General features: G+C 37.4%; 1 protein-coding gene across 1 annotated transcript in view; it reads right to left on the reverse strand.

Moving 5' to 3' along the window:
- Window positions 1–4,654: 4,654 nt before the first annotated feature.
- The window catches only part of Alg14 (ALG14 UDP-N-acetylglucosaminyltransferase subunit), an 86,495-nt gene continuing 72,965 nt past the window's right edge, over window positions 4,655–18,184 (reverse strand). Inside the window, exons 4-5 of the mRNA XM_013359721.4 lie at window positions 5,499–5,735; window positions 4,655–5,111 (exon numbers count right to left, since the gene is read on the reverse strand). Of these exons, the coding sequence (XP_013215175.1) occupies window positions 5,505–5,735 (231 nt within the window). The 3' untranslated portion in view covers window positions 4,655–5,111; window positions 5,499–5,504. The remainder of the gene's footprint in view (window positions 5,112–5,498; window positions 5,736–18,184) is intronic.

The raw sequence follows: 18,184 nt of genomic DNA on the forward strand, positions 1-18,184 counted from the left end.
TCCAAAAGAGCCATTCTTTGTCTTGATCACATCCCCAGTCTTTGTTTTGTCGCTGGCCATGGGTAAAGATGGAAATCACAATCAATATAAACAATCCTGAAAGCAGCTTCCTGGCCGCTGTGTTGGTTTTTGTTTCATCTTTGTTCATCTATATAAACATTCACAAATATGTATGAACAGATCACTACTGATAAGTTTTCATTGAGATGTAATTCACATATTATAAAATTCACAGTACAGTGGTTTTTAGTATATTCAGAGTTGTACAATCATCACTATCATCTAACTCTAGACCATTGTCATCATCCTCAAAAGAAACCCCTTACCTGTTAGGAGTTAATTTTCCATGCCTCCTTCCACTGACCCTGGCAACCACTAATCTACTTCTGGCTCTGGATTTGCCTACTTTGGACATTTAAATGAATGGAATCATTCAATACGTAGTCTTTGTGGCTGGTTGTTTTTTACTTAGCATAGTGTATTGTATACATCTATATTGTAAAGTATACATTAGAATTTCATCCATTTTTGTGATTAATATTCTACTTTATAAATATACCTGGTATAGTTTGTTTATTCATTCATTAGTTGTTGGACATTTGGGTTGTTTCCATTTTTTTGTATTATAAATAAGGCTGCTATAAACATTTATGTACAAGTTTTTGTGTGACTATGTTTTCAATTCTCTGGGGCATATACTTATGGATGAAATTGCAGGGTCAAATGGTAACTTTGAGTTTTTGAAGAATGGCCAAACTCTTTTCTACAGCTATTGTATCATTCCATATTCCTACCAGCAATGTATGAGGATTCTAATTTCTCTACACCCTTGGCAATAAATTTTTCTGCTTTTTTTTTTTATTATTACTGTCCTTAAGGGTAAGAAATAGTCCTGTGATTAATTTAAGAAGAGCCTTTCTTTAGGCCATTTACATATTCAGGAAGCCCCCACTGGGATATGAGCCCATGGAGCGCTCACTATGCAGTAGGGTCTGTGCTAAAGAAGTACATGGATCATCTAGTAGAATGTTCACAATAACAACTCTAAAGTAGTTACCATTATTTTGCTTATTCTCTAGAAAGGTTAAGTAACTTGATAGAAAATGGGATGGAGTTTGGGAGACACGAATTTCCCATATTAAAAAATAATCAGAGAACTTGGATATGAAAGCAAGAGTTTGATGGTCCAAATGAGGTTAAAAATATCTTCTTCCCCTAAAACAAACAAAACGCTTTTGGCAAATTGTGCTTGGCAGAAGTTTAGTATGGCTTTCAGCATCCCAACTACTAGTGGCTTTGTATAAGCCTCTATCCTTAAGTGTGGATGTGATTTATGAATATCAGGGATATATGCTCCCTACATTCTCTTAATGTGGCAAAAGGGAGGCAGTGATGGTCTTATCAGTTAATTGAGTTAATCAAAAGGGAAGTTATGCTATGCTGCACCTATCATGTGAATCCTTAAAAAAGTCAAGTGGCGACAGAAACGCTCTGGTTGGCCTTCAAAAACTAGGTCACCGTTAGTCTTAAACTGGCAAGGAAGTGAATATTTTGCCTATAACCACTCAAATAAGCTTGAAAGAGGATTCAGAGTTCCATATCAGAACTCAGCCCTGGCAGTCAACTTGATTTCAGCCTTATGAGCAGAAAACTGCCCCTGAAGTTCTAACCGACTAAACAGTGAGATTATGTGTGTCACCATAGAATGAAACCCCTGAAACTGTGATTGAAAATAAATCTTTCCTCCTCTAAGCTGATTTTCTCAGATATTTTGTCACAGTGACGAAAGGCTAACACAAAGCCTCTCCTGATAACCCTATCCGAACACCTTACATTCCAACATGGCAATGTGCTTATTTCCTTCCTAGCACTTTTTTTTTTCCTCTCCTAAATACTAACATAGCTGTTAAGAGGAGTCTGGCTGAAGCTAGAATATCTTGGTTCAAATCTCAGCTCTGCTAGTTTCTAATTATACAATGTTTACTATTTATATAGTGTTTAGTATTCTATTACATAATGTTTAACCTCTCTCAATTCCTTAATAAAGTGTTAATCAATCAAGGAATTTGTGTGTATCTAGCTTAAGCTATGACCAGGACTGAAAAGGAAAGGGTAGATATGCACGAGGTTAATGACAGAATCAACAAGGCAATCAGACAAGGGAGGAAAACTAAAGGTAATCCCAAAGGAAGAAAAGACAAGGGAAACTGCTGGATTAAGGAAAGACTGAGAAAATAAAATGATTCCAAAGTTTGTTATCTGAGGGATATGACAGAGGTTAGCGAGCTGATACCAGTTAACTATTCCGGAGGGAAAAGGCGGAGTTTTGTCAAATCCATGTTTAAAATGAGTTGGCAACAAGGACACAATTGCAGATATTTGTTTTTAGAGTGCTAGAGTGGAGCGATGTCCTGAATAGAAGAAAGTTCAGAACAGACCAGATTTAGGTGTCTGCCAATTGTGTTAAGGCTGAAATCATGGGAAGAAACCCCACAACATCCCAAACACGGACCTGCATGGAGAAGGACAATTTTCTTGAACGCTTATGACAATGTTCTTATCAGTGGTAAGAGATTCTTAATATACACTGCCTTCAAATGCCTTTTAGGGGATAGAGATTTTCTGAAAAATAAAGCACTGATTTGGTATAAGGAACCACACAGAGTAAGGAGGCATGTGTGCCAATTTAACCTATCATATAACTTTCAGAAAGTAAAATAAACAATGTGTTTCAAGTTGCCTTTATGAGGGGAGGGCTGGTCATCCCCCTTCTAACAAGACCTCTTGCTATTCAATTTGTAATTGTACCACATTTCTCTTGTTGACATGGTTTCACAGCACTCTTCGTTCCAGGCTAAAGCTTCCTGTCATGACTTTAGGGCATCCTATTTGAAATAACTGGACCTTCTGACCTGGCAATCTGCTAAGACCTTTTTGGATAGCTGAACTGTAGATAAAAATCTTCCAGGGAAGTAGGTGTGGGCAGGATGTGCGGTTTCCCTGCCTCTCATTTGAAGGCTGATTCAGTTAATTTTTCATAAATAGTCTCTTACAGTAAAGTTGCATCCCACAGTGTTTTAAGTGAAATTGGAAATTCCATGCTAACTGCTGATCTTCAGTGTGAGCTGAGATGAGAGCACTGTCTTTCTGAATGGCACAGAAATGCAGAGCAGGTAAACTATGCCCCCTATTGTAACCTAAATCCAGCCCCCTCTACTAGTGTGACCTTGAAAACTTGAACTAGCTATAACAACAACACAGAGTAGAGAATGCACTTGTTTACCAAATAACCTGGAACTGAGCCAGGAAGATTTATTACATGCCTCAGTTGGCTCTGAATGTATGCACAGCAGCCTGAACTGGGGAAAACATTTCTAAACTTTTAGTGATATAACACACAGATTTTTTCTCTGACATTCCAGGCTTAGCCACTGTCTGAGTTAACAGTCTGCGAAACATCTGGGGTATGTTTCTGGAAAAAATCCTTTGTACGATTCTCTCTGGTCTGATCACTCTAAACTCTGGCTTCTAGAGTCTCTGTAGTCAGATTACCTGTAGGGCTGGGGAAGCTGTCCCACAGCACTGAACATTAACCGAACTGAATATAGTTTAATTTCTCTCCTTAACCATCTATACAGGGCCATATGGGATCAAAGCACAGAGCAGAGAAAGATTCAGGCATAAATCAAATGCACATGTTGTTACTGAAAAATTATTTTCTCTCTAGAAAAATAGAGGCTTATTTTGTCTCAATCCCTGTTTTTCTCTTGTATGATACTCCAGGTCTGTAGGTCAGTGGAAACAGAGCCAGCATCTAAGATTTGAGGAATAAAATTAAGTACAATATCTCACCATTTGGCTTATTCATGGCAACTGAATCTAGGTGGCAAAGAGCTCTCACCATTCTGAGATGTCTTCTGCTACATTTCTCCAGCTAAAAAGCTAGGAAAAAATCTTGAGGACAGATATGCTTACATTACTTGTCTCAGAGAAGTTTTTCTAATAGAATAAGAAATTCTAGATCACCTCAGCATTTTAAGTTTATATCACCTTGGGTGATAATGCCTCTTTTAAGTACAATTCAATCTCTTTATTAATCACTGACCAATTCTTTATTAGGTTTATATCATACTTAGACAAAAAAAGATTTAAGAGGAAAAAAAATATGAACACAAATATTATAAGTGAAGGTCTTCTCATGTTTTGCTGTTTTATTAAAGGAGCAGAGCTTATAGAGAGGGGACAAGAATCTGGTTACTGAGGAGCTTCTATTGTAGAAGACACAGCACCATTAGGAGCACAAAATCTCAGGCAGGACCAGCCACATAATCTGTGGGTCCCATGTTTAAAAATTACTAAGTGGGCTGGAGATGTAGGTCAGTGGTACAGTGCTTTCTTGCCTACCATGCAGAAGGCCCAGGGTTTCATCCCAGCACCACAAAATAACAATAAAACAAATTAACAAAAGACAAATTTCTAAGAAATCTAAGAGAGTGGATAGCAGAGTATTAAACCAAGAGTGGGACCCTATGTGACTACACAGGCCACGTACCTATGAAACTGACCAAACCAGTCTATCTGGGCTTAAATCCTGATTTTGCCATTTACTAGGAATGTGATCCTGGAGAAGTCATCTGTAAAATGGGGATAATAATAGTCTCTAACTCATCAAGTTTTTATTAGTAATATCTGGCATATAGCACATACATTATCAATGTATATAGTAAATAGAGACGGTAGCAGGACTAAGTACAGTCAAAATATCAGAGAAAGCTACAGTTATAACATTGTGAATTTACTTAAACATTTTAAACAGTGTTTTGAATTTAGATTCCTGATAAGTAGAATCATGTTTTTATTACAACAATAGTCACCTTTTAATATATTTTAACAATTAAAAAAGAGATTTAAGAAGATACTGTGGATTGAGGCCAACTACTCATAAAATAAGACTGAAGAATGGAAAAAAAATGCTGGTTTATGCTCAAGGTTCTGGAAGCTTGTGGAGTGCAAATTGTCATGAAGCCAATTTAATATTACTGCTTCCTTTACGCTGAAAGAACTCACTGGGGACATCACTGCTTCCATACAGGAAATAAAGTCTGTTGTTTCTGAAAAAAAAAAAAAAGAAGAAATATCTTTTTCTTTTCTTTATATAATACAGAAAACTTTTTTTTAAAGCTATAGAACAGGAAATGTTGTTAATCACACAAACTATATTTAGATTGAGGGGAAAAAATACCACTATTTACAGTCAAAAGAAAGCTTGCAGGTAGTACTATATACTTTTATCTAAAATTTACTTGATATACAGAGGCATAAACTTTTGATGGGTACTGTTTATTAATATCTGTCATAAGAGAAGCCTCAGATTCTTCACTGAATTATCTGTACATTTTTTACTCATGATCATCAATAATTCTCAGGACTTACAGAAGACTTTACCATAAACATTTTATGGTAATTATTATTAAATGCAAAATTCTAAAGTAACTTGCCATTTGTCAAACAATTCGCCCCAGATACACAGATTTGGGATACTTCTCCTTAAGAGTTGGCCACTGAACAATGAAGTGATCTGAGAGATGAAACAGAATCTTCCCAGAGAGGGATAAAGTTTCTACTCGGCAGATGCTCTCGACATAGACGATGATCACTTTCTTCACTCCTAGTATTCCAAGAAGAAGGGCAGATATGCAGATAGGAATACATGTTCCTGGTCCATTACACAACACCTTAAAAAAATGGGGAAAGTCAAATTAAAATACAGAAGACTAATTTAAGTGAGGCATTCTGTATTAAGAACAGTCTGATCTTCAAGGGGATTTATTAGTCCAAAAAGTCTTTCCTTGTGAAGAACCAGGATGTAGCAAACTGTGTGTTGAAGCCTCTGCACTGAGGAGCCCTATGGAGATGTACAGTCTTGTTGTTCCTGTTTACCAACTATGTGACTTGGGGCAAATAACTTAACCTCTAACTTCTAGCCCAGTGCCTGGGGCTTACTCAGCACTCAGGGGACAGATGTATGTGTTGCTCTTCTCTGCTTCATGGATCTTGAATGTCAAACAAATAGAATTCTGCTAATTTTATAGAAAGCTAATGGTTAAAAAATAGTTGAATAATCTAACAAGGGAAATAAAAATTCAACTCCTAGAGCAACTGCAAAGAATTTTTATGTCTTTGAGGAAATGAGAGAAAACCTATTTCATAGAATTGCAGGTAAGATAATTTATTACTATTTTCAGAGGAAAAAATTTATGCAATATCTTAATTATATGTTCCTGTTGACTAGATTAGTAAAACCTAATAAAGCATTTTACGTCACAAACCATAAAACAGGAGGTTTGTGGTTGTCTGCAACATGCCTATTGAGCATGATCTAAAATGGCACATGATCTTTACGGTACATAGTCCACAAAACTTATCAGACATCAGAGAATCTAACAGTGGGAAGGGTCTTCAGATACAATGTTTAGCCATCCCAGCATTTTTGGGGTTCTCCCAGACTGACCAATGACAGAGAAACAGACATCCTGACTCCCTGTGAACATGGTCAGAACTATAAAGGTTCGATAAAGGTCATCTGGTCCAGACTCCATGGAGGAACCCATTCACACAGCTTTGGAAAGAGACAGTTATAGGTGGGATCTTTCTATCTTCACTGTAAACCCCCTTTCTTTCATGCAGAACATTTATAGAGCCTTTCTCTTGAATTACAGCAACTCAATGCTGCCTTCCAGACATATCTTTAATTTTCCCTATGATATTTCTTTCTTCTTTTCTTTCTTTCCTCCTCCACCCCCCAACCTTTCCTTTCAAGATAGTGTCTTAACTAACTTGCCCAGGCTGGTATTGAACTGGCAAGCCTTCTGCCTCAGTCTCCTGAGTAGCTGGGAGTATAGGCAGTGCCACTAAGCCCAGCTATAACCTTTGTTAATAGACTTTCAAGATAAGTCATAGAACAGTTGGGAGAGCAGTGTTAGAGAGCAAACTAGTTCTGTGACTTTGGCCAACAGAAGTAATGACAATCACCAGCATTATTTATAAACAACTCACTATGGTCAGTTACTGTACTAAAACACTTTACATGTATTCTAATTAATTCTCATGGAAATCATTGAAACATGTTTTATTAGCTCTTTTTTGCAGATGAGGAAAGTGAGGCACACAGAGATTGGGCAAGTTGCTTGATCACATGTTTAGGAGATGAAGAAGCTACATTGCTTCAGGGCACTTTTTTTCCTATGTGAATCAGTTATCCTATCTAAAAAACCTAGGTGGGGTGGGATGGGTGGGGGGGGACTAAACTAAAATAACTTCCCCGACAGTTTCAGGATTCTATGATTCTATAATTAATTTGCATCTAATTGTCTTATGTCTCAATTTCAAACTTGCTCTAAATTCTTCAAAGCTAGAATTCTGAAAATGAGGACATTCTGGACTATGTAGGTAGTTTGTTTTTAGTGTGAAGCCTGTCCAGTGCATCACAGGATGTTTAGCAGCATCCCTGGCCCTTGTCCACAAGATTCCAGTAGTCGAGACAATCAAGAATTACTCCAAGCACTGCCAAATGTCTCTGGTTGACAACCACTGTATTAATGTATTTCCTAATCCTTGGATTATTTGTGTTGCTCTTCTCAATCTTCTTTTTAATAGTACAGAACAAAATAAAAACTACAGCTAAATAAGAATATAAGGACTGCTTGTTGAATCTTGAATGTCACAAAAATATTTCATATTTACTGCTTTTTAAAAATGTATATATCCATATGTGTTCACCTCAACAACTGGCTGACCCCCTATACACAAGCTATATATATACTGATGAAGATGATGGTACACGATTGGGTATTGGTGGGAGATACATCAACAACCTGGGACAGAACAAAAGTAGAAACTGTTAAGGTAAAAGTAGAAATTAAAAGTATTTTTTCTTGTTTATCTCAGTTGTATGTTTCCATATTTTGAGGAACCTTACTATGAAAGTCCCAGCTACAATAAAACCACAGAATCACAAATCAAGAATTGAAAAAAAAAGAGGCGGGTAGATGTGTATGTAGTTCAGTAGTAGAACAACTTGTCTAGCATGCAGTGCATGATCCTCAGCACTATCAGAAAGAAAAAAAAACAACTAATCTTAAGGAAAACCACTTTTAATTAAGCACAGGTTTTAACTCTGAGTTGCAGAAGGCAAATTAAATAAAAAAATGTGGGTTGTAAAGTTTTTGTTATTCAAAGAAACATACCAGAGCGACTTAGTCCAAGCATCGAACAAAAATGTTCATTGAGACAGCCTGGGTAAAGATGATGTTAAACAACATTAAGGTTGGATATGTCTCTTTAGTTTTATTAAACAAAACAATGCAATTTTTCTTCATATTTTCATTTCTGAAGACATACATTCTTAATGAATACAGGACCACTGCCCTGGCCATCTCTCTTCCTCATTACTCTGTAAGCTACTTATAGATAGGGTCCCTTTCTAGAACAATCTATACTCTGCATGTAGAACAAAATAGGCTGGAAAAAAAAAAGTAAGGATAGAAAAGAGCAAGTTGGTAATAAAACAGAGAATCTTTCTTTGCCTATCCTATATGGAGTCCAACACCATCCCTCCTTTGATAGACCATTTGAAACTCTACCATATATACTTAACATAAACACCTGACTGCCATAATGTCTGTTAACTCACAGTTTTTTTTTATTTATTCCTTCAGTCATCTCACATCTGAACACCTTTTTCTTACGAGAACCACTACATCCCTGGCTCCCAATGTAGGTGTTCCAATCCTCATCTGACCAACATGAGAGGACATATGACTCCTGTCTGACCAATCACAGCATCAAAAGTCTCCAGTTCAGGGAAGAGTACATAATCCAGTCAGAAACTCATACACTTAGTAGGCCATTTCCTGGGGCTTCTGAGAGAGCAGCACCTTTTTTTATTGGTTTGGAACCCAGGAGGATGTGGACCTGGCACTGTTAACATTTTGCTTGTGACCATGTGGAGAGCTTGAAAATGAAGCCATTACAAAGCAGAGAGCAGAGAGATAAAGACAGGCCATGTCTAAAAGGCAGTATTTAAGATCCATGAACCCAGCTGTGCTTGAAGGAAACCAGATCTCTCTGTGGACTTGTCAGGTATGTGAGGGAATACATTCCATTTTTGCTTAAGCCATTCTGAATCAGGATTCCTGTCACTGGCAATAAAGAGCATACTAATTGACACAGTTCTTTGTCTACCTCTGACTGGCATCTGACCATCTGTGACACTAACCAGTAGGTATTCAATATGTATCTGTTGCATGAATTGTCAAATCAATAAATAAACTTCTCCCAGAGCGGGAAGTCTAAGAGATGTACTAAAGATAATGTAAGTCGTGGATCTAGAAAACAGGAGGACAGGGGTTACGTATTACAAACAGGAAGTCAGGGTTGTAGATGAAGACAGATCAAGGATTAAGAACATTTATAACAGGACTGCTGTTCTGTAGATTTGGGTCACCACAGTTCAAGTCCCATTGGCTGAAACATTTGCATGTATGAAAAGACATATTTAACTTGAATAGTCTGAACTAAATTCCTTATACAGAAGAAACCCTCCCCCCACCCCCCCTTACAGAATCTGGGCCAAGACTTTTGAGATCAGGGTTGGTTATAGGTCAGAGATCATGTACTTGAAGATGAGCCAAGAGAAAACATGGGAAGGTGAGGCTAATAGCCATGCAGAGCAAAACTAAAAATACTGGATAAAAGTAAGACAATCATCCATTTTGGTCTCTTTATCTTCCAGCCATATGTTTTCCCTGGTTGATCAACTCCAAGTGATACTTGTATGAAAAATGATAAAAGGCACTTGATTTCCAAGAACAATATTTTCTAAATTTCCACAGATGGTAGATGACTGAAGGATTCAGGAGCTTTCTCAGTTCCTTATCTGTGGTGCCTTTGTAGTGTACTTCTCAGCCTGTAACCAAATAGCCTTGAAAGTCTATGGCCATAACATGATGAACAAGCCTGATCTTGTTAATTTCAAACGGGCTATTTTGCTCTTATATGGGAAACAGGGCCCATATTAAGTCGGTAGTTCATTTCCTTACCCTGAAGTTCTATCATAAAAAATAAATAAAAACTTAAAACTTTTTTTGTCAGAAGGGTCAGCACAGTGACTCTGGAGACTGAAGTGGGAGTATCACAAGTTTGAGACTAGCCTCAACAATTAGTGAGGGCTCAGTGGTAAAGTACTCCTAGATTCAATCCCCAGTTCCAAAAAATAAAATTAGACCATGCCTGCTTAGCATTATTGTTAAAGACCATTGTCAGGCAAACCATTGTTTTCCCAACCTTCTACTTTCAGTTGAGGAAACTCAATCTTTCAGTTTTCCTGTTCTCTGAACCAAATGGTCCAAGTGACGATTTCCTGCCTTCTTGGTCTTTTTTTGTTTGTTTTCATTGTAATTTCAAGCCACTAAAATGTTTTCACCAAGGTCTTTGAACCCTACAAATCCAGTATTTCTTCCTTTTGTTTTCTCCACGCTCTATATTAAGCAGAGCTCTCAGAAGCAGAGATCTAAAGCTAGATGCAGTCTCAAAGAATCATATAGTTCAATCTACTCCCTTTAGGTTGAGGAGGAAGGAAAAAGATTGACATTTACTGGGCACCACTACTTGCTAGGCACAGAGCCTAAAGTGAGGCATTTTGCATAATTATAGTAGTTTCCCTTTTATCTGTGGGTACCTGTTCCAAGACATCCAGTGGATGCTAGAAACCACAGAAAGCAATGAACTCTATATATGCTATGCTTTTCCTATATACACATAACACATGACAAAGTTTAATTTATAAATTAGGCACAGTAAGAGGTTACCAGCAACTAATAATAAAATAGAACAATTGTAGCAATATACTGTAGACCTTAGCAACCCCAGAACAAAAGTTTTTTCTTTTTTTATTAAGTCAAACTTTTACTGTTTTACTCAAAGGAAACACTTTATGGCTTCTCTTTGGCATATCAAAAATATTAGCATCACAGCTCATGAGATTTGGGGCCAAATTTAAGAAAAATAAGTATTATTTTAACACAAGCACTATAATATTACACAGCTCATGAGATTTGGGGCCAAATTTAAGAAAAATAAGTATTATTTTAACACAAGCACTATAATATTATAACAGTAATTGTGATAACAAAGGGGGCCACTAAGTCATTATTAGGGGGAAGTGTATACAGCATGGATACACTGGAACAAAGGGATGATTCAAGTCCTGGGCAGGACAGAAGGGGATAATGCAAGATTTGATCATGTTACTCATAACAGTACACAATTTAAAACTTATGGATTATATCTGGAATTTTCAGTTTAGTATTTTCAGACGTAGTTGACCACAAGTCACTGAAATTGCAGAAAGTGAAACCTCAGATGAGTGGGTGGGGAGGCTTCACCACATCTCATTTAAACCCTACAATATAGTCTTGTGAGGTAGATATTGCCGAAATCATTTTTTATACACAGAGACTAAGGCACAGAGAAATTAAGTCATCTATGCAAAATCACATAGCTGGTTAGTGAGTTAGCTGATACTCAAACCCAAGCTTTTTTCAGGGTTCTCCTCTATGCCACACTAGCTCACCAACCATCCTGTGTTAGTGGATAGAGGTTTAAGACAAAGAGGCTCCAGGGCAGATAATGACACAGAAAATTTAATTGAAGTTTACATTATGGCAATTGCTGTTAACATTTTATAGTTTTGATAGAGAACTCAGTGGCAGATTGTCACAAGCTACTGAACTAGGAAAGCTTTTCCAAAAATAGTGAAATAGTTAACATTTTCAAAAGAAAAGGGAATATCCTTTCTAAACAGGAAGAATTGGCTTAAATTCAAAGTGATTATATAACTGACTTCTGTCAAGGAACTTTCTTAAGTAGGAAAGTGATATTTTCCCCTGTGACCCTTCTTAAATTTAAAAAAAATATTTATTAGTACATTATATTTATATATATCAGTAGGGTTCATTTGACATACTCAAAAATGCATATACATAGTTTGTTCCATTTCAATCCCCAGTATGTCCTCTTTCCCTCCCTTCTTCCCTCTTCTGATCCTTTCCTTACTTTTTGTACCTGTTATATTTCTATCTTGTTGAAAGCTGCTGGTCTGCAGCTTTCCTTGAACATTTTATGTGCAGACTATTTTTGACTATAAAAAGGTTCAATCATTTTTATAGAGGATTATCTAATTCTTTAATTATGAATGAGATATATAAGGACATTTGAGAGATTCTGGTTGCCTGATAGGAGGAGGGGGAGAGGGAAGGGGGAGGGGGAGAGGGAAGGGGGAGAAGGAGAGGGAAGGGGGAAGAGGAAAGGGAAGGAGAGAGGGGGAGAGGGAAGGGGGGAGGGGGAGAAGGAAGGGGGAGGAGAGGGGGGAGGGAAGGGGAGGGGAAGAGGGGGAGAGGGAGGGGAAGAAGGAGTGGGAGAGGGAGAAAAATATAGAGTAAAAGGCAGATACATACATGTTCTTAAAGACAGAAATATAAATACACAGGTTTAGAAAAAGATAAGCACATATACTTAAAGACAATGAAACAGAGGCAAGAAGATAGAATTTGACAAACTGAGATGCATTAATTAGCTGTGTTCCTGGTATGGTCAAAGGACATGTACTTTGGAGCCAATTTTGCATTCCACATCTTGAATAAGCTGCTAAGGTCCTCCAGAAAACATGTGCTTTATTCTGTGCACTCAAGCTTTCAAAGGTTGTTTTCCTTTAATTGTCCACCACATTTTTCCAAATTCCTAGTACTCAGACCATTAGTAAGTTTCAGAAGTAGAAAATACTGCTTGCCAAAATTAGGAGTTTCTTCAAGGTTCTTATTAAATTTAGCTGATTTATGTTAAGTATGCTTGGCTGCATTGATGACTCCCCTACTACTGTGGCCTCAAAAGACAAGCAGCACTGGTAGGATCTGGGGGACACAATGAGTTTATCCCAGTTTTATACTGAAGCCACCAAGTAGAGAAGCGACTTTAGATAGTGTTTCTCAGGATTTTACATCACTTTCACTCAGGGGTGCTTATCAAAAATATTGTTCTAGGGGCTGTGGCTGTAGCTCAGTGGCAGAGCGCTTGCCTTGCACATGTGAGGCACTGGGTTCGATCCTCAGCACCACATAAAAATAAACAAATAAAATAAAGGCATGCTGTCCATCTATAACTACAAAAACAAATAAAAAAATATTGTTCTAAATCAGAATTCCCGAGCCTAGAGCCTAGGAATATGCATCTTAAACAAGATCCCAGATGATTCTGATACACAGTAGCACTTGAACACCTCTGTTCTCCACTACAGGAAGTGGCCAGCAATCTTTAGGCATTCCTTTCCAGTCTGTTTTTATTCCTGCAAAAGGGGTCTGTGTATGCTAAGGAGGAAAGCAACAGTGAGGAGTAAAGGTACTGGTGAGCCATGCTCTTGACTTGATCAAAACCACTTTGGGGACAAGCAGCTCAGCTGAGCAACTCTTGATGGGCTAACATTAAGTGAGTCCAAGGTTCCCAGTACCAGAGAGAACTGCCCGATATTGAGAAGCTCAGCCAGAGCACCTCTCCCTCTGTTAAGATTTCTACTTCTCTCTTAGAAAGCAAGTATTCCTGGGAGAAGTCCTATTTTTAGGACTAACAGCTCCTTAATTATCTGCTAATGACTTTTTTAAAGAGAAGCTGGGCAACCTACTATTGGGGTCCTCTCTCAATTTGTGTGTGTTAACTCTTTTCTTCCCACTTGGAAAAATCCTACTCTTTTACATTCAAAAAACAAAACAACAAAAACAAAAACAAAGAGGAGCAGCTGATGGTATTCACAGAATTTGGGCATAACACAGAGAAGGCACATGACGGGTGGAGATAGGAAGACATTAATATGGAGGTGGCAGGTGATAAGGTACCACATCTCTGCCACTCAAAGTCACTCAAAGTCAAGGTGTCCCATCCTTGCTAAAAGAGCAAGAAGGGAATGGTTTGCTGCTCATGCTTGATATCACACACTACCTGGGATTTTAGGGAGGTAATGGCTGGGTAAGCAGGGCCTCATTGACAGAGCTCAGTCTATAAGCAGCAGTAGACTGAAGTCTCTGCCAGAGTAGTCTTAAAACAGGTGCAACAGGTTTTAATCCAGTAGGTAATTCAGGAAATATCTTGTCCGACCAAGATTGTTAAGGAAAAGATTCTCAGTCACTGTAGTGAGAATACTAAACTTCCAGGTTTTCAAGTTCAATTACTGAACCTCCTGTCTCTTGGAAACAATAGCTTCTGCCTAATTGCAATCAAGATGGAATATCTAAGGTATTGATAGTCCAAGGAAAAGACAGTGGTGAGAACATGGACTCTGAGCCAGAATTCCTGGGATGGATTCCTGGTTTCATTGCTTCCTGTGTGACACTGGCTAGTTATTTTACCTCTTTCTGCCTGTTTCTTCATCTGGAAAATGAGTACTTCAGTGGTGCCTCCCCATGGAAGGAGGTAACACCTGCAAAGAACTTGGATCACAGCCAGTTCCAAATGTATATTTGCTACTGTTATTCTTAGTTTCTTTGTTTTAGGGCTGCTTCATGACAAAACCAAAAGATGGTTCTGAGAATTGAATTGGGAACAGAATCTTTGTAGCTTATGTATGGCTGATGTTCTATCAAGAATGACAGTGGCTCTTTTGATTAAACTGCAGTCTTCCTTTCTCTTGTAAATCCTGCTGAGGGTACTGCTGCTGGGCCACAGTCCAGGCATCTTCTATTGGGGCAGAAGGTTCTCAGGTTCTCTTTTGACGGTCTTTTAAGGGAAAAAGAGGTGGGGATTAGAGAATAAGCTCCTATTTTGTGTGGTTCAGCCAAAAATCATATAATGCATGCCAAATTATTTATTGGTAGAACTTCTCAGGGCAAGATTTAAAATAAAATTCTGTTAAAGAATTTGGACAGCCCATTCTAGGGTATAAAATGGAATTATCTCAACCAGAATTAAATCACACTACCTGAGTCTGACAGTGTTTCCAGGGAGAGCAAGTGTCATGCCAGCTTCAATGCCACGCAGCCCATTGTTGCTCATGACTCCTACCTCCACTGACCATCTAACCCCATTCAGCATTTTCTACCAGCCCACCATGGTATGAGTCTTTGAAATTGAGAGCTGGGTCTGAAAACAAAACCAGGCCCCTTTTGGTTGGGGGAAATGTTGACAGTTGGAAGGCATGAAAGGGAACAGAAAGGAAGGTACTCACAAGTTTGACAGACACTAATTTAAATGTTAATGATAAGCAAGTGTGTTAAAATCCAAGCTGTAATTCTAAAAACCACCACCACCTCATTACTCTGGGTTGTCTCATGTCTATGTCTTTATTATGAAATTTATTCATGAATTCAGTGGTCATATCCTGAGCGGAACAGCAGAGTATAATTATTAGACTTTGTTACTACAGTCTCAGGTTTTCTGGGTTTGAATCTAGTCTCTGCTGCCTCGCTAACAAACTTTGGGCAAGTCAATCTTCTTTCTTATGCCCCAGTTTTCTTAGTTGCAAAATGGGGATTAAAAATGGCAGGTAACTAACTTATAGAGTTGCTAAATAAATTAGTATATATAAAGTATTACAGTGGTACTTAGCATTTTTCTTGGCACTAAGACCTGGGAAGATGAGTTAAGTTACCAGGAGGCTTACAATCCAGCAATGTGATATTGAATTCAGCCCATGTGCTTTGTACAAAAACAGGTGCCAAAAGAGTTTCAAGGGAAGCCTGCAGAAATTGTTCTTTCACTGTTAAACGTCCAAAAGTGCTAGGCATTTTAATATCACAATACCTCAGAAAACACTTGGTTTTATACAAATATGAACAAAATCTTTTATAATATTTCTCTATTTATATACTCACTCATCAATTCTGAGCGTCTCTAAAAACTATGAAAATAGAGGAAAATGCTTCAGTCTTTAAACAGGAAAAAAAATAGGCTTTCTTTGTTTCATGTAATCGTTTATAAAAACTTAAAAAGCATGTGCTAACCATTGATGTACCCAATAATGCTCTGCTATGAGGGGCACAGAGTGTTAAATCCAATAAACATAACTTTTGGATAATATATAGATAGGAAAGGGTGAACAAAGAATAGCATAGGTATTCTAAAGCCATAAAATCTGTCCCATTTTTTTCCCTTCCACTCTCCAAAAGAGTATTCACCAGCCTTCTTGTTCACTGTTTTTAGACCCTTGATTTAAAATCTGAAAGTTCTTATAATATCCTATAAAGACAGACTACAAAGAGAGAACTCATTCCAGGGATCAAATTTCCTCTGTCCCAGGTAATTTAAGGCCAAAGAAGGATGCAATTTTAAAAAGTCAAAGAAAATAAAGACATAGTCCAAAACATAAGCATCTAATTAAGTATACACTTTTGTTAGATTTTTCTTTGTAGGGGGGACAAAAAATGGGGCTTCATGTGCTTTATTTGAATGATTATACATAATTATGCATAAGACAGAAGAGTCTACACAACACACTGATATTCTTGAAAACATGTGGCCCCCAAATGTCCCCAACACATTGGCTTACTTCTTCCACCCCCTCTTCCCTTCTCTCTCTCTCTCCCCATCTATTCCTCTCTCTCGTTCTTTCTTTCAATGAAAGACAAAACTCTGGGTGATGCCATACCAGGAACTTCACCTTGCCAGGGGATTTCCTCTACAGCTCCCTGTGGGGAAGTCCAGCTCCTCTTACTGCCCAAATACATCTCTCCTTTTTTTTTTTAATATTTTTTTTTTTTTAGCTGTTGACGAACCTTGGTTTAATTAATTTATTTATATGTAGTGCTGAGAATTGAACTCAGTGCCTCACATATGCTAGGCAAGTGCTCTCTCACTGAGTTGCAACCCCAGCCTCTCCATCTTGCCTTTGACTCCAACTGTCATGTCCAGGCTGGGTTCTCTATGGCAACTCTCTAATTCTTCGGGCAAAGGGCCTCTGGCAGCATTGTCATTAGAAATCTTATTATTTTAACTCTAGAAACAGGCCTCCTATCTGATTTCCTCTTTTCCTTTCTCACCCAGACTCTACCCATTTTATTCTGAAAATCTCCTCAAAATGGGCCCTACTCTTGAATCTCCACTGCCCATACTTGGTGTGGAACCATTTTCCCTCTCATCTGGCTCACCCAGAACTCTTAGGAGCTTTCCTAGCCTCCTCCTCTCCTCTGTTTCGCTCTCCACAGTGCTGCTACAAGACTTTTTCTTAAAATGCATATCTGGTCATGTCATCATTTATCTTTTTTCTTTTTCTATTTAAAATGTATTTATCTGAAAGTAATTGAACTTGCAAAATGGGAAAACCAGATTTATCTATTTTAACATTTTGATCTATTTGCAATATCCTCTCTCCCCACACAAATAAAAAAATACAATCAAACCTGAATATCTGATATACATCATGCGCTTTTTCCTTGAATATTTTATTACATATTGAGAAAATTCTCTTAATACTCAATTATCAATGTTAAATTACTATTAAATTTAACATCAGCACAAAGCTTTTATCTAATTTCTCATCCATGTTCCATTTTTGTCAATTTATCTAGTAGTATCTTCTGGCTTTCATTTTTATTTTAATTCTCTATTACAGAACCTAATCTAGCATCTATTTAGTTAGCATGTATCTTTATTCTCCTTTAACCTGGAAGTTTCTCAACCTATTTTTTATATGGCAATCTCTTTTTCATTTGTTATTTATTTAAAAAATTAAAAAAATAATGCATCATTTATTTTTAGTGGATTCTTGCTGTCTCCAAAATAAGGCTTAAATACCCTGGATTCAAAGTTTTATTTTTTCCTAAAATTCACTATCTATACTGTTGTTCTTCATTACTGTAATTTCAGGCCCACCTGAAATATTTTCTGTTTTATGAAGAAACTTGTAAGTATTGTTTCAATTAATATAACAACAATAAATGTAAGAAACCAAGAAATATATTCTCATAATATATTTGTAGCCATGTATTTTTGGTGACCATTCAAGTATAACCAGTTTTGTAGTTCCAAAGCAGACTAAATTGTTTAAAATGCTTTCTTGGTCCAAATTAATGAGTTTTGAAACACATAAGCCAGGATTAGCTACGAGTTGGCAAGTATGAATTAATTCAATCCATGCTTACTGGAA

Source organism: Ictidomys tridecemlineatus, chromosome 11 (assembly GCF_052094955.1).
Source record: "Ictidomys tridecemlineatus isolate mIctTri1 chromosome 11, mIctTri1.hap1, whole genome shotgun sequence".
Lineage (NCBI taxonomy): Eukaryota > Metazoa > Chordata > Mammalia > Rodentia > Sciuridae > Ictidomys > Ictidomys tridecemlineatus.